The sequence below is a fragment of the Heloderma suspectum genome, chromosome 3 (genome assembly GCF_057233095.1).
Source record: "Heloderma suspectum isolate Gila_16-S chromosome 3, 16-S_ref, whole genome shotgun sequence".
Lineage (NCBI taxonomy): Eukaryota > Metazoa > Chordata > Lepidosauria > Squamata > Helodermatidae > Heloderma > Heloderma suspectum.
This window is the reverse complement of record NC_139460.1, coordinates 86,043,671-86,067,731: the sequence shown is the minus strand read 5'-3', so window position 1 is coordinate 86,067,731 and position 24,061 is coordinate 86,043,671. Positions and strand designations below refer to the sequence as shown.

Sequence of the window (24,061 nt, the reverse complement as noted above, 5' to 3'; positions counted from 1 at the left end):
GGTGAAGGAGACTTTTGGCCTCTTCTGCCCACCTCCTACCATTATTTTTTATAAATGAATTCTACTTTGGGGGAAGAAAACTGGTGAGAATCTGCATTTGTGTATATTTGCAAATCAAAAGGAGAATAACAGGTGCACCATGAAGAATAGTTATTGCAGGTAGAAGCAGAGAACTTTGCCCCACCCTCACTTTTTGCCAGGTAAAATGTAACACCCCATCACACCATGTCAGCTTCCATTCCTAATTCCATGAGTGCCAATGACAGTGGGTGGGTCTGCATGGTTTATGCACGGTTTCATGTGCATACACCCAGCCTAGATGTGCATAAAAATGCTATAAATATGTATTGCAAGCACAGCCTATAGAAAGCTCCAAGTCTCATTTTATGAGTGCATGGGTTATTCTTTATGAGTATCACACATCCCATTGGATGTGCACTTCTGTACCTCGATATTGCTTGATTCGGCATGTCTCCTCTAAGAACAGGGGCCAGGCTACAAAGAACCATACAACTAGTTCTGTGAATCCTGGGGGTAGGGGCTTAAGGCATGTTTTTCTCACACCAATAATTCAATCCCATACCTCGTGGCAAACTGCTTTTGCAACTGAAGTGAGTTTCAAAAGACCATTTTGTTATGGCATGGTGGTGGGGGAGGTTTGCTACCATAGCTAAGTAGTACATCATTCATACTTTGCATGCAGAAAATCCCAGGTTCAATCCCTGGCATCTCCAGTTAAAAAAAGGATCAGATGCTAGATCGATGAAGGAGACCTCTGCCCATTAAAGTAGACTATACTGCGCTATATGGACAAATAGTCTGACCTGGTACAAGGCAGCTTTCTATGTTCAAAGGGGGAAAAGCCATTCTACTAGGCTAGAGCTTAAGCAGCCCTTTGGATCCCAACCCAAATATCCAAGTACGTGTTGCATGGCAAATGTGATGAAAGAATACTGATGGCATGGCAGTGGCACCAATAAGAAAGATGGATTGATGCTTTGTTGCCATTGTACTTACTTTTTAGAAAGAAAAAAGAGTGCTGTATTTTTCACCACCTTCAGTTCATGCAAGAAGTTGAGCAGAAAATAGCGCCAGGTTTGGATCCAAATGTCATATACTTAAGAGTAGACCCATTGAAATCAATGGGGCTTAAGTTAGTCGTGATTAACTTGTGTCCTAGTGATTTCAATGAGTCTACTTTAAGTTTGACTCAGATTCAAGTCTGTTTCGTTTAACTGCAGCTTTAATTTCTTGTTTAGCCTTTGTAAAATTAGGGATGAGAACTAAAAACAATGTCTTCGGTGTGTTTGTTTTCCCTCTCTCTAGGAAAAATATTGAATATTCACCCTTCTTTGCTGCCTTCATTTAAAGGAGCAAACGCCCATAGACTGGTACTGGAGGCTGGAGTCCGAGTCACTGGGTGCACTGTGCATTTCGTTGCTGTATGTTCTCTCTTCTGATGCTCTCTTAATAATAAGCTTAGTTTGAAGTGATGGACAGACTGTTTGTCAGCCCACAAACATGTAGAGAGAAAAGTGTACCTAGCTCACCATAGGCTGGCCCCTGACTTGGACACATGGTGGAGGAGTGGAACAGGTGCTGCACCTCAGGTCCACTTCAGTGTAGCCTGACGCCAACCACATCTCAGCACTCTAAAAGATTTATGCCAGGGATGGGGAACCTGTGGATGGACTACAACTCCCATAATCCTTGACCATTGGCCATACTGACTGGGGCTTATGGGAGTTGGAATCCAACAACATCTGGAGTGCCACAGGTTTCCTACTCCTGGTTTACCTGAATCCACCCTGACTGTTGCCAGTAGCAGCCAGGCCAAAGTTGACATGAAAAATATCTGCTCTTGGGAGTCACTTCAGTTACTTGACAGTGTAAAAATAATCGTTCTGAAGTGTATTAGTATTGGTCTGGTTTTCATAGTCATGTAAGACTTTATGATTTTCTCTGGGCACCTCTGTAGTTGGTTCTACAGCCAACTAGACTGCATAACATTCAGACTGCATATTCCTTTAAAAAATTGTTTGGAATTACATTATCCAATGTCAGTATACCTTGTAACTGTAGCGGATAACTTTCCAGGGGAAAGGATATGCCGGCAAGTCCTGAAAGCAAATGAGCTCATCTTCTTTACTGTCTCTCTCCATCTTGTCAAAAATTTTTACCTTTCTCTCCAGGAAGAAGTTGATGCTGGAGCAATAATTTTTCAAGAGGCGGTTCCAGTGAAGGCTGGAGACTCGGAAAAGACCTTGTCAGAGAGAGTGAAGGAAGCAGAGCATAGAGCCTTCCCGGCTGCTTTGGAGCTCGTGGCAAGTCGAGTCGTGCAGTTAGGAGGAGATGGGAAGTTATGCTGGACTTCAGAAAAACACAACTGAAATTCAGAGAGCAAGAAAATAGCAAGAACTATCATGAGTATTTTTGTTTAATTGCTTAGCACAGGGTTTTAAAGTCTTGATCAAGCCAAGGTGAGGAAGCCAACAGAGCTAAATTGGGAAGGGAATGAATTTGCTGTCTCTAATATTCAAGTGCGTTGGCCGTGGTCTGGCTCCTTAAAATGGAACTCTATGGGCACAGGGCCCCATGGCAAGTCGTTTGTGTGATCAGTGCAGTTTCACATGCACTGGTGAAACTGCACTGTTCAAAACCTACATGGGGAACCACTTCACCTAAATAGCTTGCCATGTTACCTGCACAACACATCATAAAAATCTGTTTCAAGGGGCCAGCCACGTGGCAGAGTCCAGATTTAAATTGGGCCTCAGACACAGCGCCTTCACGGGCTGAGTGTACTGGCAGGAAAGGTAACACAGAATAAAAATATTTGGTGTCATGGTATGAATTAAACATTTTAATAGCACCCTCACATCAGTTTTTCTTGCTAAAAGAACAAGGGAATTCTAAATTAAGCCCATTCCTTGGGTTGAATCCAGGACTGGCCTCCCAGAAGAGGAAGGGCTCTGCTCACAGAAGGGCCCTCTCCCCAATTTTTGGGGTCCCCCCTCTCACCACAATTCACCCCATTCAGCAATGTCTCCTGACTCTGTGTGTAGCATTTTCAGGGAGCTGGAGGGGCTGCCATGAGAAGGAGGGTGTGGGGAAGCCCACTTCCGCCAGCACAGCTGATCTGGATCTACCCCTGTATAATTCAGAATCATGCCCTTTCTTTGTCATAGTGCAGGTGGCCAATGTTCTGGCACTTGGTAATCCCTTATGAAATACTTCAGAGAAACACAAACAGAAGGCAGGATCATTGAATACCAGGGCTGTATTTAGATAATCACCTGTGCGAGATCTAGTCTCCCCACCTACTTTTCTAAATATATTATACTGTGAATAGTGCATTGAAACGTGGCTCATTACATTACACAGAGGTGTGCTAACCTTTTCTTTGAGATGTTTTTATCATGGCTGGTAAGCACGATGGGGGTGTATGTCAATTCACCTAATTCCTGTTTGAAAGCGAAAAGGGAATCAGTTCCGATATACTACATCTGCCTTTCCGAAAGCATTTCACAATTGTCTCTTAAGGGGAATACATATGTATTTCCACTGTGCCATGGGTTTCTTTTGTTATTTACAAAATAATCAGTGTTCAAACGTCAAGCATCCAGACATTGGACTGCTGCCACAATACTGTTGCATTCCTGTTATCTCAGTTTTATATCCATATGTTTTGTGATCTCAAACCCCATCCTAATAAAATGTTTAATATCAGAAATCAGAAATTGTTATTTGTTTAAATGAATTCCTAGGTGATTGCCAAGCGCGATGTCTGTCTTCACAGGCGCTGGAGATGGCTTGCAAATATCTGTTGGTTTCTAGGAGAGACGAGGTGTTCAGAGAGACTTTCTGACAGAAAAGGTTGATTTTTTCAAAAAACACCATCTGGAGCCTAAAACACGTCAGTGGTATTCTGCTTCAGGCCAAATAACGCAACAAGCTCGCCCAATCTATCTGGATTGTAGCCATTGTCCAACATATATATAGTTACCAAGAAATATGTCATGGATGCACACTAGAAAAGCTAATCCCTAGTTAGAGCTCTCCCCTTTTTATTTAATAGGGAAAGCAGCTTTACACATACAGCCTTTTGCTCATGCACTGCTGCTCCATCTAAACTATGTAAGGGAGTCCTTCTGTGAGGGAAAGATGTCAGCATGTGCCATAGCCAAATTATCGCAAAATAATTTGATACAGGCTAATATAATTCAAGGAGTTTGTAGAGTGGAGAAAATAAATGCAAGGAATGTGTTTTTCTTTTTATATGTGCCATCTTACCATGTCTTAAATTTGATTGTAGTGCACTCTTAAGAATGGAGCTGAGGATTATTTGAAATGAAATGATCAAAGCTAAATTCAGGAAGTATAAGAAAATCATCTACAATCATCTACAACGGGGTAGGCAGAAGGTAGATTGGTCAGTTATCCTAAAATGCAGGATCCAGAAGCAAAGAGAACCATTCAGATTATCTGGGAGTGGGGCCTTGATTTAACTCACTTCTACCTCTGAGTTCGTCTTTTTGTCAGTGAGTATAATCTTTGTAACCCACCCGGAGAGCATCGGCTATGGGGTGGTATAGAACTATAATAAATTATTTGAAAATGAAATGTAGTCCAAGATAACACTTCATTCTTGCAGCATAATTGTATATATGTCTGCTCAGAAATAAATCCCATGGATTTCAGTGGGGTTTATCCCACCTAAATGTGCATAGGATTGCAGCCTTGAAGAGGTGAATGGGTTAACTAGATAGGAATTAAACCTATGCACATATTTATTCCAGTACTGGATATTACTTTCCCATTTAGAGCTTCAATACCACTCTTAAAATATTTAATATGATGGCATCTCACTACAAGATAAAAATCACAGTAAGTGATTTCTCCAACAGGCTCTGAAACAGCCCAGCAACTTTACATCCATGAGGTATCACTTGAAAGCCTGTGATGCACAGTTCAGTTAATGAGAGTTGCTCATAGTGCTTACAATTCAAATGTGAAGATATCCTAAGTCCCCCATCTCACTCAGTTGCCTGGCACATCCCTCTGTGAAGCTAGATCTCCCAATGCAGAAATGCCACAGACTCTGTCCTCACCAGCCATTGTGACAGATCAACTGTTTGTTGCCAGAGGACAATTACGACTCACAGCCTGAGAACATGCTAGTGTCTTACTTATCCAAGGGCTGAGGGCAGCATGTGAGTACAGATAATCAAGACTTTTAGGAGTACGACAAGGCTGCATATTGTCGCCCTGCTTATTTAACTTATATGCAGAGTACATCATCAGAAACGCCGGGTTGGATGCATCACAGGTCGGAATTAAGATTGCCGGGAGAATTATCAACAACCTCAGATACGCAGACGATACCACCCTAATGGCAGAAAGCAAAGAGGATCTAAAGAGCCTCTTGTTGAGGGTGAAAGTGGAGAGTGCAAAAGCTGGTTTGAAACTCAACATAAAAAAAACTAAGATCATGGCATCTGGCCCATCACTTCCTGGCATACAGAAGGGGAAGAAATGGAAGCAGCGACAGATTTTATTTTCTTGGGCTCCAAGATCACCACAGACAGTGACTGTAGCCATGAAATTAAAAGACGCTTGCTCCTTGGGAGGAAAGCTATGGCAAACCTAGACAGCATAGTAAGAAGCAGAGACATCACCTTGCCGACAAAGATTTGTATAATCAAAGCTATGGTTTCCCCGTAGTAATGTATGGCTGTGAGAGCTGGACTATAAGGAAGGCTGAGTGCCGAAGAATTGATGCTTTCGAACTGTGGTGCTGGAGAAGACTCTTACAAGTCCCCTGGACTGCAAGGAGGTCAAATCAGTCCATCCTAAAGGAAATCAACCCTGAGTGCTCATTAGAAGGACAGATACTGAAGCTGAAGCTCAAATATTTTGGCCACCTAATGTGAAGAGAAAAGTCACTGGAAAAGACCCTGATGCTGGGAAAGATTGAAGGCAAAAGGAGAAGGGGACAGCAGAGGATGAGATGGGTAGATAGCATCACCGATGCAATGAATATGAACTTGAGCACACTCCGAGAGAGAGCGCAGGACAGGAAGGCCTGGCGTGCTATGGTCCATGGAGTCACGAAGAGTCGGACACGACTTAACAACTGAACAACAACAACAAAGGCTTGTAGAAAGAAGCCTTTTTGAAGAGTGTAGTGACTTGGTTAATAAACGAAAAAAGTGGACTTCACAGAGTTCTTGTATGCTGGCAGTAGACCTGTGTAATTTGGCTTAACCGGTAACTTCATGGTTAAGTAAGCAGGCTCTTTACACCAGACTTTAATTGGTTCCAAGCAAGTACAGCTCCATATGCCAACATTTAGACACTGTTAGGTCTTTGTCCAATTAAAGAGATAAAGATGTACTGCCTTGATTCTCATAGAGGAGCTGGGAGCACCCTCCTAGGGGTTGGAAAGTTGGGGCCTCTCTTTCTCTTAAGGCAATTAGTTTCCCAAGGTGGGATGTTTCAAGCACCCTTGGGGAGGACACCCCCCACACTTCTTCTGAGAGGGGGAAGGGGCATTGCCTGTCAGCTCTTTTGCTTAGAGAGAGAAACCTATAAAATCAAGCAAGCTAGTTTGGGTCTTTGGTCTCGCTTCGAGGGGCAATACACATGTTACCAGCTTGGAGGACTTTTGTGGCTCTAGGAATGGCTCTTATCTTTGGGGTCCCAGATAGATGATCCAGCTGTGACAGCTTCATTAGCTGGAGAGAAGTGTGAACTTTCTTTGAATGTCTATTCTGCATCTATTTTCTATCAATAAACTGTCATCTTTTTGCACAAGTGGCTTCATTTTACCTTGGTAATCAAAAGAATCTATTTCAGCTGGGAGCTGATAGAATCAGAACCCCAGATCAATACAAAGGTGGACTTTAAGACTGACTTTACTGCAGGGCCCAGAGCTATAGTGGAGTGCACCCTTTTTATATCAAGTATCTATTATTGCGCATATTCAGTGGCATGGAGGACACATAAGATCCTTGGTCATTGGTCTCATTCACAGCCAATAAACTAAAAGGAACTGGATAGTAAAACACTGGACAATCCTCCATCTCTTCTGTTTACTTGTCTCCGCTCCCTTCTACTGCAGTGTCTGTCCCTGAATGTATCAGCTCTTGTCTGTCTGTGCACAGGTGCCCAGTGCCAGGGAGGGGAAGGATGGAGCCTGGTGAACAGAGGGTGTGAGAGCCTGCTGCAGCCTATGCATCATTAACCCACAGGACCATCTTGTGTTGCCCTCCCTGAGATGTTCTGCCCTCTGAGGTCACACAGGGTACTAGATGGCATGGCCCCTAGCATGGCTGGTTTAGGGGCAGACCAGATAAAGTTGTGAACCGATTTCACCCAGCTCAGTGTGACTGCTCCTGTTTCTCATCCCTGTTCGCTGAGGCCACACTTCCACTGCTGCCTCAGCTCCTTCTTATTCACTCCTTGTTGTGGTGGCTGGTGCCTTAAGTCCCATGCAGCCTTTGCAACAGCACCAGCACAGGGCATGAACACCTCTCCTCTGGGGTCAGCAGGAGAGTTGCAAAGACCATACAGAGCAAGCTATGGCCTGATGAAGATTTGTGTGCAGAGGGAAGAAGAGAGTACACCTATTATTATTACTTTAATATCTATGCTACTTTTCCACATCAATGTGCCCAAAGCAGTTCACACCACAAGAATAGCAATGCACGAAGAGGAATATATATATCAAAGCATCATTACAATAAATAGCCTAGTACCAATTCATTTCCGAATATATTATTAGCAAAGCAAACAGTTCGCTTCAATATTAGCATTATAAAATAGACAGTGGGTAAGATCCAGACTTAGTCATGCTCAGTCAAATCAATGAGTTAGAACTTAGTCAGGACTAACTTCTGCCATAATCTGAAATATATTAGTATTTATTTAAAAGACTTCTAGTCCGCCTTTGTTGGGAAAACCTCCCAAGGCAGCATACAAAATTTAAACCAAAGGACTCAATAAAACAATAAGAATAAAATCTCAAAATGTTAATAAGTAAAACAACAGACTGAGCCAATAAACCAGACTAAGCCTGGATCCAGCCGGGTATCAATAACTGAAATACAGCATCAGTGATCAATTGTTAAAACACATATGCCAGATGCAGAAGGTGTTTTCAGACGAGACTTATGTACCCCATGCATGACATTTTACAGGCAGTTCAGATGATGTTGGTTTCAAATTGTAGCCCCCCTGTGTTTTCCCACTACTCCTTCTGTCTTTTTTCTTACCGGAGAAAAATCCATTAAGGAAAAAAAGACAGAACAGCTGCGCAGGGCCTTTTGATTGTTAGTACTAGGAGCTCTCTGACTGAACGCACACAAGGTTGGGGGAGTGTGAGGCCCTCAGGCTGCTCTCAAGCTAATTGTGGGCCACATTGTGTCCATGGACAATAACTTCCTCACCCTGAGGAACTAATATTCATTCTAACACTCTGATTTTAGCAAAGGATGTGAATGGCTATGACTATGTATGAAAATTATTACATTCGGGTGCTTGAACAAAAGGAAATTGACAGATCAAAACCAGAATTCAAATTACAGCCTTAGCTATTGTTCTCATCACATGTACCATTAATTGCAATATTGTAGAAGAGTTTATGAGGAGGAACAGTCCTGCCTTTCCTTTTGATGGATCAACTTCCAACTTTCTTGCTTCCAGTAGGTTTTACCATCCGCTCCTAGCTGCACCATTCCACTGGCAACCAGCTGTAGAGCAATGGGAAACACTCGGCTCTCTGCTTCTTTGACCTTTTCAGACAAGGTTTCCTCTGTGTCTTCTGCCTTCACGGAAGCAGGTTCTTGTAAAATTACTGCTTCCAGACTAGTATCCTCCTGAGAGAGAGGAGAGAGAAATTCAATCAAGAAAGGGTGGCCGATCATGTGAAGAGCAATGAAGAAGCAGAAATGGCATGGGACAGAAGAATGTCACTGAAACGCAGCCAGGAAAAGATAAAAAGGTAAAGATGTCCCCAACCAGTCATGTCCAACTCTAGGGTGTGGTGCTCATCTCCATTTCTAAGCCGAAGAGCCAGCGCTGTCCGAAGACGCTTCCATGGTCATGTGGCCGGCATGACCGAACACCGAGGTGCACAGAACACTGTTACCTTTCCCGCTGAAGCGGTGCCTATTTATCTACTTGCAATTTCTTGCTTTCGAATTGCTAGGTTGGCAGAAGCTGGGACTGAAGACGGGAGCTCACTCCGTCACGCAGCACTCGGGTCTCGAACTGCTGTCCTGCCGACCTTCCGGTCTGCAGTTCAGCGTCTTAACAACTAAGCCACAGCGGCCCCAATAGGAAAGGTAGTAGAGACTTATTTATTATTTATTTATTTTATTTACAATATTTATATACCGCTCCCCAACAGAAGATTTCAGAGCGGTGAACAACATGATAAAAGAATAGAACAATGGTTAAAAGAGTTAAAACGTTTTTTTTAAAAAAGACAAATCTCAGCAAAGTGGAGTTTAACAAACCACGACTGGTCATGCAAGGAAGGCCTCTTGAAAGAAAAACGTCTTCAGGAGGTGCCAGAAGGAACACAATGTTGGCGCCTGCCTAACCTCTAAAGGTAGGGAATTCCACAGGAAGGGGGCCACCACACGCTCTTTTCCTGGTGGACTCCAACCAGGCCATGGGTCCATGCGGAACCACCAAGAACATGCCCTCTGATGACCTCAGTGACCGGGCAGGTTGGTAAGGAAGGAGGCGCTCTCTCAGGTATCCTGGTCCCAAGTTGTTTAGGAATTTGTACACTAGTACTAATACCTTAAACCTGGCCCAGTAGCAAATAGGCAGCCAGTGCAGTTCCCTCAGCAGAGGAGTTACACGCTGAAAAGGGGCAGCTCCCGACAACAGCCGAGCTGCTGCATTCTGCACTAGCTCCAGCTTCCGGACCAGCTTTAAGGGCAGCCCCACATAGAGCGCATTGCAGTAATCCAGTCTTGAGGTTACTAATGTCTGCACCACCGCAGTCAAGCTGGCAAACCAGCTGAAGCTGGTCAAAGGCACTCCAAGCTGCCGTGACCACTTGGGCCTCCAGCGACAATGATGGATCTAGGAGTACCCCCAGACTATGGACCTGATCTTTCAGAGGGAGTGTAACCCCATCCAGAAGAGGCAATGAGACTATCTCCCGGACCCGGGAACCACTCACACACAGGGCTTCCGTCTTGCCAGGAGTCCGCTTCGGTTTACTGGCCCTCATCCAGCCCATTACTGAGTCTAGGCACTGATTCAGGACTTGCACAGCCTCTCCTGATTCAGATGTCACAGGGAGATAGAGCTGCGTGTCATCAGCATCATGATGGCATTTAGCTTCAAATCCCCTAATGACCGCTCCCAGCGGTTTCATATAGCTGTTGAACAACATTGGGGACAAGATGGTATCTGTGGCACCCCATAGCTCAATTGCCAAGGGGCCAAGGAATAGTCACCCAATGTTACTCTCTGAAATCGGCCCCGTAGGTAGGACCAGAACCACTGTAACACAGTGCCTCCAATACCCATCCCACAGAGACGATCCAGGAGGATACCATGGTCGATGGTATCAAAAGCCGATGAGAGATTGAGCAGAATTAACAGGGTTGCACTCCCCCGTCCCTCTCTTGATAAAGGTCATCCATCAGGGCGACCAAGGCTGATTCAGTCCCGTAACCAGGACAAAACCCAGACTGAAATGGGGAGTGCCTGCAGTTGGTCCGCCACAACCCTCTCAAGTACCTCCCCTAGAAAAGGGGTATTTGTGACTGGGCGGTAGCTGTCTAATACCGTTGGCTCCAGAGAGGGCTTCTTCAGGAGTGGCCACACTACTGCCTCCTTAAGGACAGCAGGGACCACCCCTTCCCGTAGGGAAGCATGTATCACTCCCTGGACCCACCCAGTCATACCCCCTCGGCTAGCTTTTATTAGCCAGGAGGGACAGGGATCAAGAGGGCACGTGGTCAGATGCATTATTGCAAGCATCTTGTCCACATCATCGGGCCGTAACAACTGGAACTGATCCCACAAAATCGGGCAGATGGTGGCATCAGACACCTTGACTGGTACTGCACTAACAACAGCATCAAGGTTGCTGTGGAGAGAAGTGATTTTGTCCTCAAAGTGTGATGCAAAAAGGTCACAGCAGGTCCTCGATGGGGCCAGGGCCCTATTTCCTGGGGAAGATGTTAACAACTGCCAGACCACATGGAAGAGCTCTGCTGGACAGTTACTTGAGGATGCAACGGAGACAGCAAAATAAACCTTCTTTGCTGTCCGCACTGCCACGCAATAGGCACGATTATGCACTCTAGAGCGTGCTCCTCGGTCGTCTTTACTTCGAGTCTTGCGCCATTTGCGCTCTAGCTGACGTCCAGTCTGTTTCACTGACCGCAGCTCCCTAGAGACTTCAGTTATAACATCAAGGGCAGTAGAATGGTTCAAAAGGGTGCAAGACAAAGGACTACCCCTGTGATTAGGAGCACATTTAGAAAAGGAATGAAGGAAAACCAGAGGATACAACAGCTAGGCAGGACAGGAATTGGTGGGTGGATACATTGCTTGAGAAGGCATTTAAGATGGTATTCCTAAGCTCACTTGCTAGAGAGTGAGCCCCACTGAACTCAATGGGGCTTACTTCTGAGAAAAGTTGCATATTGTGCTGTATACGAGCTACAAGTTAACACTTGTAAATTGTAAGGGCAGGGACTGTCATGCTACTTATCTATGCAAATTGCTCTGAAAGCATTTTTGGCTAAAGGCGGGGGATATACATGCTGTAAATAAATAATGTTGTTACAGCAACGAAAACACTTCAATAGACTGATGAGGATCGTATGTACGAATATAGTATCACTGAGAATAGGGAGGTCTTTGAGACTTCAGTGAGATGGTTTCTTTGCACAAAGTGAGTTATGCAAATAACAGAATTCCATAGTCCAAATTTCTATAAAAGTATCTGCCAAGGCCTGACTGTTGTAATTTTTCTATTTATGAGTGCAGTTACTCTAAATAACGTCTAAATAATGCATGTTGTCTCCGACCAGAATAAAGATAGCTTGCAGGTGTGCAGAACACAGAAAAAAATTGTTTTCTATATACATAGAAAAATACTCACAAGTACAAAATGAACCGTGCAGCCAGCAACGTTGTCTGCCGATGAGAGTGTGCGTTTCTGGGCATTTCCTCCTTTAGTTAATGGTGAAAGCGATGGATAAGTGCTCAGAATTTTCCCTATAATTATTGAAAACCCATTTCAGAATGATCAAAATGCATGGACATGCAAGAAGTGCTTTGTGGCCCCATTTTACTGGGGCATCCACTTTCTAGCTGCTCCAAGCAGGGGGGAAAATGGAAAGGCACTCAGACCACTTTGTAAGTAATTTTTTACATTTTTTATTTTATGTGGATTTTTCTTAAAAATCTGCACAATGCAGAAACAAGACCGAATGAACTAAGTTTGAGGCATGTGAACAAACTAGACAGAATGGACTTAGGCTGATGCATCCATCCCTAATTCTGAGTACTTCTTACAATAATAGGCTTGTCCCAATTGCTTACCATTCCATTTTCTAAGGAATTTACTGGTCAAAACTCTCATAAATCCTGCCAGACAAATCAGCTCCACAGAGAATTCTTCAAGGACTCTGTCAATTGTGCCATCATATTCTGATCGGCTTCCATACAGTTTATGGTCAATTACCTACAACAGTTAAGGTAAAAGTCATGTGGGGTGGGGGGAACTGTCAGGAATGCCCCTGTTGTCTTCTGAACCCTCCAATAGCCAGAATCAACAGTCAGACAAAAGGGCTGCTTTCCAAGGCTTTATTTCCATTCAACCTAATAAGGCTTACAGATGCTAATTGCCTGAGACTCAGAGGAAATACAAAGGAACAGCCTACCAGGGGTTTCTAGAGTTAGGACTTCAGTTGGTCTCCGTTTGGAGAAAAGCGCAACAACTCTCTGAACTTAAGGAGTAGGAGGGGAAATTCTCCCTCTTCCCTGTGGGGTCTCAGGGCACAGCTGTTGACGTCGAGCCAATTGGGCTGAGCACCTCAGCTCGGCTCCCGCAATCTCTTGCTTGTGCCTGCACCTGCGCCTCGCTTCTAAAAGCTCAAGTTGTCCCTCCCTTTCCATGCCAGGGTCACTGTCGCTCCCAGGAGTGTGAGCAGGGGGGGCTCCCCCTCCAACTGCGCCTCTGAAACCTGAGAGAGTTCCTCTCCCATGGATTATATCTCCTCCTCAGAATCAGAGCTGCTTTGGGACTCTTATGGACTGAACATAGTTCAGATGGCAACCTATTTCAATATTTTAACTTTCAGCAGTCAGAGATATACATTTGGAAGCCATTCACAGGGATTTACAACTTCTACTAACAAGGATTTTGTGGGGTTGCAATGTATCTCTATGCAGACCTTGTAGAGACACATTGCACTGCCTTCTCAATTTCTGCAATATATAGGGTCTTCTGCCACACATCTATCACCTATCACAATGATGGACATTTCATGAGTAGTATATAATTAGGATTCCCTCTTTTTTAGGATTCTCAGGTAAGCGTAAGTCTGACCAGATTGCACTCTTGCTATAGGTGTACAGTTAGCACATCTAGTATTAGGGACTCTCCACACCAGGCTTTTTATCCTCCAACTTTACCATATTCTTTGCAGGATTAAGCTCGTCCCTTTTCACACACTTCTACTTTTTCCCCCCAGGGCAGTTCCTTTATCAGCATGCTCTATATGTTTCATTATACAGCCACTAGATGGTGCTGTGTTATAGCACCACTTCCTCTTTTCAGGAAGAAAGTTGCAGTATTTAAATAGCTCATGATCCATGATCTTTTAAAAAAGGGATACAGGTCAGAAAGCACAGGAGAGGTCTGGGGCTTGTCAACATCATGTAAAGGACCTGGAAACGTCCATGAGTAACCAGTATTGATCACAGGATAAAAGCCCTATGTGGAAAAGTCCATAGACTAGAAAAATAGAGGTCCCACCAGTAATGGCAGTCACTGAAACCCCATGCTCATGCACACACACATGGGAACTACTTCCCCAGGGTATGATCTCACACTACTGGAGCGAGATTGTGACTATTACAATAACATGGGCATGGCCAATTGTGTGGGTCTTTACCACCTGACTGACATTCCACTAGGAAGGAGGGCATCCACTAAGTAGAAAAGACCAGTGTTGGCTCCAGGTTTTGGGGGGCCCTTGGGCAAGATGCCCTCCATGGATCTAATCTGTAACCTACCTACAGAGAGAAGGGCAAGGTGAGTGGAGGGTGCTGCTTCTTCCCCTCTTGCCCAGCAGGGAGGGACAGCAGCAGGCCTAGGAGGCTCCAGGGATGGGCAGTAAGCCCACTACTGGATTGTGAGCCTCAGCAGGTGCTTGATGATGCCAACCCTGGGAAAGCCCCACATAGTCATCCCAGCCCACATGGCTGCAATATTCATCCACACTCCTTAGCACTGTGGGATCATTTCTGCAATATATAGGATGATATCATGGAAAAGTGATTCGCACAGTGGTGTGTGTGTGTGTGTGTACGCATGGGGGAGAGAGAGAGAGAGAAAAGAAGGTATGACTATGCTGTCAACAGGTATAACACTACTCAGAAATAGGGTAATAGGAGATACCTTCATCTGGAACTCACACACCATGGACCATTAGAATATAGCCAATGGGAGTTAATGCTTCTGTTAACAGTTTCCATTAAGTTAATTAAGTAATGGATGTTTATTTCTTTCTGCCTGCACAGCACCCAAGGTGGCTAATGTAAAAAAAAAAAAAGTAAAAGCATATCATAAAATCAGCAACACATCAAGTAATTTAAAAAGCAGGCTAAACACAATGAACTCAGAAAGCAATAAAAAAAGAAAAATTAAACTAGAGTTGGACAAGACAAAAGCTTACTTAAGCAAATCATTTTCAGTTGCTGGAGGGGGTGGGGGCAGAGATAGATCTCCTGGGACTGAGTTCCACAGTTTGTGGGCCACAACAGAAAAGGCCCCCCTCTCCCATGTCCTCACCAACGACCCTCAAAAAGGTTGCAGGATGTGCAAAATGGCAGTTGATTAACTTAGTGGTTGGACAGTTTAATGTGGGGGGAGATACATACATAAGTACTAAATAAGTATTTATTTAAATATATCCTGGCTTTCCTTAAAATAAAAACATAACTTGGTTCGAAGCTGTTTATGGTCTATCATTATGCTAATAAAGATGCTGAGACAAATCAACTGGCTAGAATCATTGCTACATGCAGTTGTGCTTCCTGCAAGGTTAGGAAGAACATATTATACCCATTTGCTAGGATTTAAGGCCAATCCCACTGTTAAACTGGAACTCTTCCCATCTGGCAACCTGTTGCTTCTTTATGCTAACTGGAAGACTACCAGTGGAACAGACCCCAGCTGGCTTTTGCATTAACTCATTGCCATCATTGCCTCATGCTTCATTATTATGGAAACGTGAGACCAGATGTAGCATTATTAATGCAAGGGGCAGGGAAGCATTGTAAGTGAAGATGTTTCCCAGCATATCACAACATGGGCACTGGGTTCTTTTAGTAAGTGAAATGAATGGAATGTCCTTCTTACTCTGGTAGGGATGCCAGCCAGGGTTGCATTCTTCAGTTCTTCCACCCCAGATCTGTTGGCGATCACAAGGACCACTTGCGCACAGCTTGCCGGCTCTTTTGCACAAGTGAGAAGTGCTGCAAGGCTTGTACCTCAAAGCAGAAGATTAAACACAGCCAGTCTCCATTATACAAAGAAAACATGTACCCAGAGGAACAGAAAATGGCATCCCACAATATGCACTTAAAATATCCTTGAGCACAAATGCATGTTCTCAGTCACCTGCTTAACTAGTTTGCTGCATATCTGCTGGACTTTCAGCTCCTCAGTTGCAGAATTGCTAAGAATTTCAGAACTGGTTTGAAAGAAAGATTGAATAAAAAGTAATATACATGACTGCAATAACTATCAGGTTGTATGTTTTGGTCTGGGAGCAGGGAAGGCTCGCTCCAATATTCAGAATGAGGCCTGCCTACTTCCCTCAATTTGTTATTCAAAATCTCTGTATTACCTAACATGCTGAAATTAACAATAACATAGTAAAAGTTCACTGAAGATTAGAAAGCTATCTGATTTTACTCATCTGCCTCTAATTAGTATCTTAATTAACTTCCAAAACACATTCTAAATATTCTCCTTCTATCTACATCTACTTCACTTGCTTGTTAAGTCTAAGATTTAGGGACGATTTCTGTTTTCCCTTTTTTAAGGAGGCAGTGTTGATATTGATGCTCTCTTCTATGGAGAGCCCAGAAGACTAAAACTTCCTTGCACATTTTGCTAACCTACATGAGCCAAAGCCAAAAGGCTCACATAGGTTAGCAAACAAAACACATCATCTTACCAGTTCGTCTTGCTTAGAAGTTCTATCCTTAAGGTGTGAGGATACTTAATAGCCATGTGAATTAAATATAGTTGAGATTGTCAATAAAGATACTAAATCTTAGTTCAAAATGAAATTTGAACAGCATAGTATGATGTAAGATTTGGATAATGGAAGTTCTACTGAATTTTAAATCTGTTCAAGAACGTAAGTAGTACAAAGGCTATTTGCATATTCACAGCAATCATGTCCACTGATATTCAACAGTTCTTATAAGGCAACTTCAATCAGAGATAAGCTAAGGACACACAGGTGACTCTGCCATAGCAAATGAAAGTGCACATCAAACTCACAACATGGCAGAATTAGTAACCTTCATTGCAGAAATGGGTTTATACTGTAGTAAAATTACAAGCTCACCTGTTCCTGAGATAAGAACAGCTACTTTCACTTTGCTTTTTCTGCATATAGTTTGGAGCTGACCATCTCCACTGGAAACATTCTTCAGAAATGGATATTTGTTTTGCAGCAACACTTCAAAGAGATTCTTGATTTCTACATGAGGATACCCTGAAGAAAGGAAAGATGGTTGGGTGCATATGCTTAAAATATAGTAGCTAAAAACACTTAAATTTAGAAATCAATTAAACTGTTGATAGCATAGCCTTGCTTATAGTTCATCTAGTGGAAATCTCTTACCCCTCTCTTGTGACACTCTTTACCTATGCTAGCACTTTGGATGCTTGCTGCCATGCTGCAAGGGAGCTGGAAGCAAATAATAACCTCTAATTAACTGGTCTATCCAGCTGTCTCTTCATCTAAGGAGTATTACATGGGGCTTGGATTTAGACACCCAAATACAAATTAAATATTAACCCGGTTCACATGTCATGATTAACTATGGGTTAAACAACCCATAGTTAGTGGGGGCCATACCACAGAGAGGTGTGCTGCCTCCCACACGCTTTATGTCCAGCTTTGTAAACAAAGAATGCCCTGCTCCTGGGTTGTTGTTGTAATGGGCAAACCCAGCACTCTGGATTATTTAGGATTAAACAACCCAGGGTTTTAACCCAACAATAACCTATGCATCATTGTTGTGTTCAAACTCTGGGTTGTTTAATCCTCCACAACCAGAGTGCCGGGTTCGCACATCATGACAACAACCTAGGAACCAGGCATTCCTGAGTTGTTTGGAAAGCAGAAGCAATAAGCACATGGGAGGCAGCATGCTCACTTGCCCGCACTGTACCCTAACAACTCATGGGTTGAACAACCCATGAATTGCCATTATGTGCAAATCAGGTCATTGGGTTGGATTCAGATGTAGTCATATTTAGCCATGACCCATTTAATTCCCATATATTTCAATAGGTCTACTCAAAGTATGACTAAATCTGGATCCAACCCATTGAGGATGGCATACACATATTAATATAACTAGTTTTTTCATGTATCGCATACGTTGAAGTGGCAACCAGAAAAGAAACAGGCTTTCCTTCCCTTTATTTCATCAACAAAAGCAGCAACTCACCATACAAACTTGTATACATTAAGGCAGAAGTAAGCCCCACTGAGTTCTATGGAACGTAGTCCCAAGTCCCATTGAACTCAATGGAGCTGAGCAGACGTGTGTATGCATACGCATATGCATCATTCTACACTGTTGCAAGGTATGTCTAATTTATACATGAGAATCCATGAAGACAATGTAAAATGAGAAGTGGCCCTCTCACAAGAGCAGCGCATGTCGAAACTGCCAGCTGGAGTTTTGGATCAGTGTATATGTTGGCCGAGGGGGAGCTTGAAGGTGGCTAGTAATAGTTCTGAGATGAACACAGGTTTGCACCTCCCTCACCCTCTCCTTGCATCAGGACAATGAGAGCTAAACTTAGGCTTGAATTCCCCATCACAATCAAGTTGAGCAATAGAAGCACAACTGCCCTGAAAGGTCAGGAACAGCTTTCTAAGAGCCAAAGACATTCCCAGATGGTGATAATTATTCTGAAGAATGCAGTCTTTAAAATGTGATGGGTTTCACCCTTACTTCACAAGTTAAGAGCTACAGCTGCAGAAATGTAAAACAACTGATGTAAAACCAGTTATAACATTTTCAAGACTTTTGTTGCACTTGGTAAGAAAATTATGTCTGTTTAGGAAATTCTATAACCTGCAAGATGGTGGATGACTTTCCCAATCAACCATGCATCCTCGTATTTCTGGACATCCTTCAAAACCTGTTGAGCAACCTCCTTCTGAACCACCAACACAGCGCCAATCCCACAGTTGAACATTTGACTCATCTCCTCTTCTGAGAGGTTCCCCTCTTCTTGAAGCCAAGAAAAGATTGAAGGAATCTTCCAGTTATGGGCATCTAAAAACAATTGAATTTGTAAAGGACACCACCATTCTTGCACAGTCAATGTAGTTACAGATTTTATTCTGTCTGTATTAAATCCATGGCACAGATTCCTCTTTCCAGCATCAAATCTCATTAGCAATATTGGACACAACCCAGAGAAAGTTAGGAACTACTAAGTCACATAGCAGTTATCTGTGAGAAGGAGACCTGAGTATGTGAGGGAGAAGAGGAACCTCCTCTCCCAAGGGATGTTCTGGTTTTTCCTGTCAAACTCTGGGACCAAGTAGCGAAACTGAGCAGCGCTCTCTAGGAATGGGTTGATTTGTTTGTTTGTTTATTTATTTATTTAAATTTTATTTGCTGTAATGGCTGCTGCTGGTAACAGTTGAGGGAGGAACAGCCTTCATGAGGAAGGCTGATTTAAACCATCAACTGACTCCAGATCACTGCTCAAGCAATACTTCAAGCTTTCTGCTTGTCAGTAAAGTTTGGCGCCGGACAGACCTTTATTCAAGCCCCATAGTGAGCTCTCCATGGTCCCAGTCTTTGGCAGCCTGATCTCCCATTCCTGGCCAGAAAGCCCCTGTGAGCTCCAGTTCAGAATAGAGAACTTACACTGATTTGTGAATCAATTGTCCCAGATAGAGGAAAGCTGGATTCCAGCAAGGAAGGCCATGAAGCACAAACTCTCTTGGGGATTACTGCTCAGAGGGACAAAATGAAAACATTTCTCTTCTTCCCATGTGGGGAAGCTAGGCCTGCAGTCTTTTAGAAGTTAACTTGGAGACTGGGGCTTTTAGTTTCCAAAATACCATTATTAATGCCAAGCTTAAAAAAAAACCCAAACCCTGTCTATGCCATTCTGTATACTTTCAACCATACATTATTTATTTGTTCTACTTACCCAAAACTACACTAAATTGTTCAGGAAGGATATGGAGAAAGCTTCCCAGCAATGCTCCTTCAGCGATATGGATGTAGGCTTTTACATTTCCTGAACGGAGTACAGGCAGCAGGACTTTGCTATAGATTTTAGATGGGCTTAGCAACTGCTCTCCTGTGAATTTATAAGGAAATTAATGTTAAACAGAAGATAAGATCATGTGTGTGTGTGTGTGCGTATGCAAATGCTTGCTAAATATATATATATATATATATATATATATATATAAATAAAAATAAATAAATATAAATATAAATACCATATTATTTATGGTATTTAGGGTATGATTCCTTCCTCAGCCCAAGGCGTTATTTCTTTCTGTGGGGAAGCAAAATGGGATGACAGCAAGCAGGTACCTGAAGATGCTTTGGAGAGAGTAGAAATTGTTGTTGTTGTTGTTCAGTCGTTCAGTCGTGTCCGACTCTTCGTGACCCCATGGACCATAGCACGCCAGGCCTTCCTGTCCTGCGCTCTCTCCCAGAGTGTGCTCAAGTTCATATTCATTGCATCAGTGATACTATCTAGCCATCTCATCCTCTGCTGTCCCCTTCTCCTGTTGCCTTCAGTCTTTCCCAGCATCAGGGTCTTTTCCAGAGAGTTTTCTCTTCGCATTAGGTGGCCAAAATATTTGAGCTTCAGCTTCAGGACCTGTCCTTCCAATGAGCAATCAGGGTTGATTTCCTTTAGGATGGACTGATCTGACCTCCTTGCAGTCCAGGGGACTCGTAAGAGTCTTCTCCAGCACCACAGTTCGAAAGCATGAATTCTTCGGCGCTCAGCCTTCCTTATAGTCCAGCTCTCACAGCCATACATTACTACTGGGAAAACCATAGCTTTGATTAGATGGACCTTTGTCGGCAAGGTGATGTCTCTGCTTCTTACTATGCTGTCTAGGTTTGCCACAGCTTTCCTCCCAAGGAGCAAGCATCTTTTAATTTCATGGCTACAGTCACCATCTGCGGTGATCTTGGAGCCCAGGAAAGTAAAATCTGTCACTGCTTCCATTTCTTCCCCTTCTATATGCCAGGAAGTGATGGGGCCAGATGCCATGATCTTCGTTTGTTTAATGTTGAGTTTCAAACCAGCTTTTGCACTCTCCTCTTTCACCCTCAACAAGAGGCTCTTGAGATCCTCTTCGCTTTCTGCCATTAGGGTGGTATTGTCTGCATATCGGAGGTTGCTGATAATTCTCCCAGCAATCTTAATTCCGACCTCTGATTCATCCAACCCGGCATTTCTCATGATGTACTCTGCATATAAGTTAAATAAGCAGGGTGACAATAAACAGCCTTGTCGTACTCGTTTCCCAATTTTGAACCAATCGGTTGTTCCATGTCTGGTTCTTACTGTTGCTTCTTGACCCTCGTACAGGTTTCTCAGGAGACAGGTAAGGTGGTCTGGTATTCCCATCACTTTAAGAATTTGCCACAGTTTGTTGTGATCCACACAATCAAAGGCTTTAGCGTAGTCAATGAAGCAGAAATAGACATTTTTCTGGAATTCTCTTGCTTTCTCCATGATCCAGCGAAAGTTGGCGATTTGATCTCTAGTTCCTCTGCCTCTTCGAAACCCCGCTTGTACTTCCGGTAGTTCTCGGTTCACATACTGCTGAAGCCTAGCTTGTAGGATTTTGAGCATAACCTTGCTGGCATGTGAAATGAGTGCAATTGTGCGGTAGTTTGAACACTCTTTGGCGTTGCCCTTCTTTGGAATTGGAATGTAAACTGACCTTTTCCAGTTTTGCGGCCATTGTTGAGTGTTCCAAATTTGTTGGCATATTGAATGCAGCACTTTAACAGCATCATCTTTTAGGATTTTAAATAGCTCAGCTGGAATACTGTCATCTCCGCTAGCTTTGTTGTTAGTAATGCTTCCTAAGGCCCACTTGACTTCACTCTCGAGGATGTCCGGCTCAAGTTCAGTGACCGCACTCTCCTGGCTATCAGGGACATTCAGATCTTTCCTGTATAGTTATTCTGTGTATTCTTTCCACCTCTTCTTAATCTCATCTGCTTCTGTTAGGTCCCTGCCTTCTTGGTCCTTTATCATGCCCGTCTTTGCACAAAACGTTCCCTTGAGATCTCCAATTTTCTTGAAGAGATCTCTAGTCTTTCCCATTCTGTTGTTTTCCTCGATTTCTTTGCATTGTTCATTTAAGAAGGCCTTCTTGTCTCTCCTTGCAATTCTCTGGAACTCTGCATTCAGTTGGATATATCTTCCCCTTTCTCCCTTGCTTTTCGCTTCCCTTCTTTTGTCAGCTACTTGTAAAGCCTCATCAGACAGCCACTTTGCTTTCTTGCACTTCTTTTTCTTTGGGATGGATTCCGTTGCTGCCTCCTGAACAATGTTACGGACCTCCATCCATACTTGCTCAGGCACTCTGTCTATCAGGTCTAATCCCTTAAATCTATTCCTTACCTCCACTGTATATTCATAAGGGATATGATTTAGGTCATACCTGAATGGTTTAGTGGTTTTCCCTACGTTCTTCAATTTAAGCCAAAATTTTGCAACAAGAAGCTCATGATGTGAGCCACAGTCAGCTCCAGGTCTTGTTTTGACTGACTGTATAGAGCATCTTTGACTGCAAAGGACATAATCAATCTGATTTTGATATTGACCATCTGGTGATGTCCATGTGTAGAGTCGTCTCTTGTGCTGTTGGAAAAGAGTGTTTGCTATGATCAGCGTGTTCTCTTGGCAAAACTCTATTAGCTTTTGTCCTGGTTCATTTTGTACACCAAGGCCATGCCTGCCTGTTATCCCGGTGATTTCTTGACTTCCTACTTTAGCATTCCAATCCCCTATGATGAAGAGGACATCTTTTTTTGGTGTTAGTTCTAGAAGGTGTTGTAGGTCTTCATAGAACCGATCAACCTCAGCTTCTTCGGCATCAGTGGTTGGGGCATAGACTTGAATTACTGTGATGTTGAGTGGTTTGCCTTGGATTCGTACTAAGATCATTCTATCGTTTTTGAGATTGTACCCCAGTACTGCTTTTTCCACCCTTTTGTTGACTATGAGTGCTACTCCATTTCTTCTAAGGGATTCTTGCTCACAGTAGTAGATATGATGGTCACCTGAATGAAATTCACCCATGCCTGTCCATTTTAGTTCGCTGATTCCCAAGATGTCCATGTTCAATCTTGCCATCTCATGTTTGACCACCTCTAGCTTACCTTGATTCATTGATCTGACATTCCAGGTTCCTAAACAGTATTGTTCTTTACAGCATCGGATTTTCTTTTCACCACCAGACACATCCACAGCTTAGTGTCCTTTCGGCTTTGGCCCAGCCGCTTCACTCTTTCTGGCACTACTTGGAAATACCCTCTGCTCTTCCCCAGTAGTATATTGGACACCTTCCGACCTGAGGGGCTCATCTTCTGGCGTCATCTCTTTTAGCCTTGTGATACGTTCCATGGGGTTTTCTTGGCAAGAATACTGGAGTGGGTTGCCATTTCCTTCTCCAGTGGACCACATTTTGTCAGAACTCTCTGCCATGACCTGTCCGTCTTGGGTGGCCCTGCACGGCATAGCTTATGGCTTCACTGAGTTACGCAAGCCCCTTCGCCACAACAAGGCAGTGATCCATGATAGAGTAGAAATAAGATCTCATAAAGTGGGGATGGAATGTATAGCCCCCAGATGTCATTGAAATACGACTCCCATCATCCCTCACCATTGTGGCTGGGGCTGATGGGAGTTACAGCCCAACAACATTTTGATGGCCACATGTAATAAAGCAAAGAAACATGCAAACCAGGCAGTCATATACAGCATTATTATTTTTAACTTGCTGATAGCTGAATGGTATTTCTTTCTAATAAATTTTCAGAGTAAGAAAATGGTAGATAGGTACTGATATACCTAAAGTATGGGGCCCACATCCACCAGGAACTGAAGAGAAATAGCGCAGTGATGATGTTAAAAGAATCTTCCTCACAAGGCCAAATCCTTGGTTGTGGAGGCCTGAAGAAGCTATTCCAATTAGGGTGTCCCCACTGACAATCCTCTCCTGCTGCGGAAGTTTCATTCCTCGTTCTGCAGCACCAACTGCAAAGCCAACAAGGTTGTATTCTCCAGGCACACATGTGCCAGACATTTCATTGGTCTCTCTTCCTAAGAAAGAGGGAGAAACCAATAACCAATAAATATGCGGAAGTGCCATGGAACTTGCTTTCCCTAGACGTATGCCTAAATCTGAAGAGATAAGCAACGTCCCTTAGTTCAGTTACAAATACAGATGTTATATGCACATCTTACTATCTATAACAGTAGTAAATTGGAACATGATTCCTAATGGCTGATTTAATGGGAAGA

General features: G+C 43.4%; 2 protein-coding genes across 6 annotated transcripts in view; one reads left to right on the top strand and one right to left on the bottom strand.

Annotated features, from left to right (window-relative positions):
* Window positions 1-6,809, top strand: part of LOC146349860 (trifunctional purine biosynthetic protein adenosine-3) — a 56,956-nt gene extending 50,147 nt beyond the window's left edge. For all 3 annotated transcript variants that reach the window (XM_084843626.1, XM_084843628.1, XM_084843627.1), the window contains exons 21-22: window positions 1,327-1,442; window positions 2,193-6,809. In XM_084843626.1, the coding sequence (XP_084699752.1) occupies window positions 1,327-1,442; window positions 2,193-2,390 (314 nt within the window). In that variant the 3' untranslated portion in view covers window positions 2,391-6,809. The remainder of the gene's footprint in view (window positions 1-1,326; window positions 1,443-2,192) is intronic.
* Window positions 6,810-8,561: 1,752 nt separating this feature from the next.
* LOC146349859 (trifunctional purine biosynthetic protein adenosine-3-like) overlaps window positions 8,562-24,061 on the bottom strand; it is a 42,407-nt gene continuing 26,907 nt past the window's right edge. Inside the window, exons 15-23 of one of the 3 annotated variants that reach the window (XR_014789098.1) lie at window positions 23,609-23,860; window positions 19,700-19,852; window positions 18,604-18,807; window positions 16,854-17,003; window positions 15,632-15,762; window positions 14,669-14,802; window positions 12,586-12,727; window positions 12,143-12,258; window positions 8,617-8,879 (exon numbers count right to left, since the gene is read on the bottom strand). Coding sequence is in view for 2 of the 3 variants with exons in the window: in XM_084843630.1 (XP_084699756.1) it covers window positions 8,643-8,879; window positions 12,143-12,258; window positions 12,586-12,727; window positions 15,632-15,762; window positions 16,854-17,003; window positions 18,604-18,807; window positions 19,700-19,852; window positions 23,609-23,860 (1,385 nt within the window). In the remaining variant the exon portion in view is untranslated. Of the gene's footprint in view, window positions 8,880-12,142; window positions 12,259-12,585; window positions 12,728-14,668; window positions 14,803-15,631; window positions 15,763-15,836; window positions 15,966-16,853; window positions 17,004-18,603; window positions 18,808-19,699; window positions 19,853-23,608; window positions 23,861-24,061 lie in introns of those variants that run through there. The other 2 variants (XM_084843630.1, XM_084843629.1) reach the window with 2 other exon arrangements.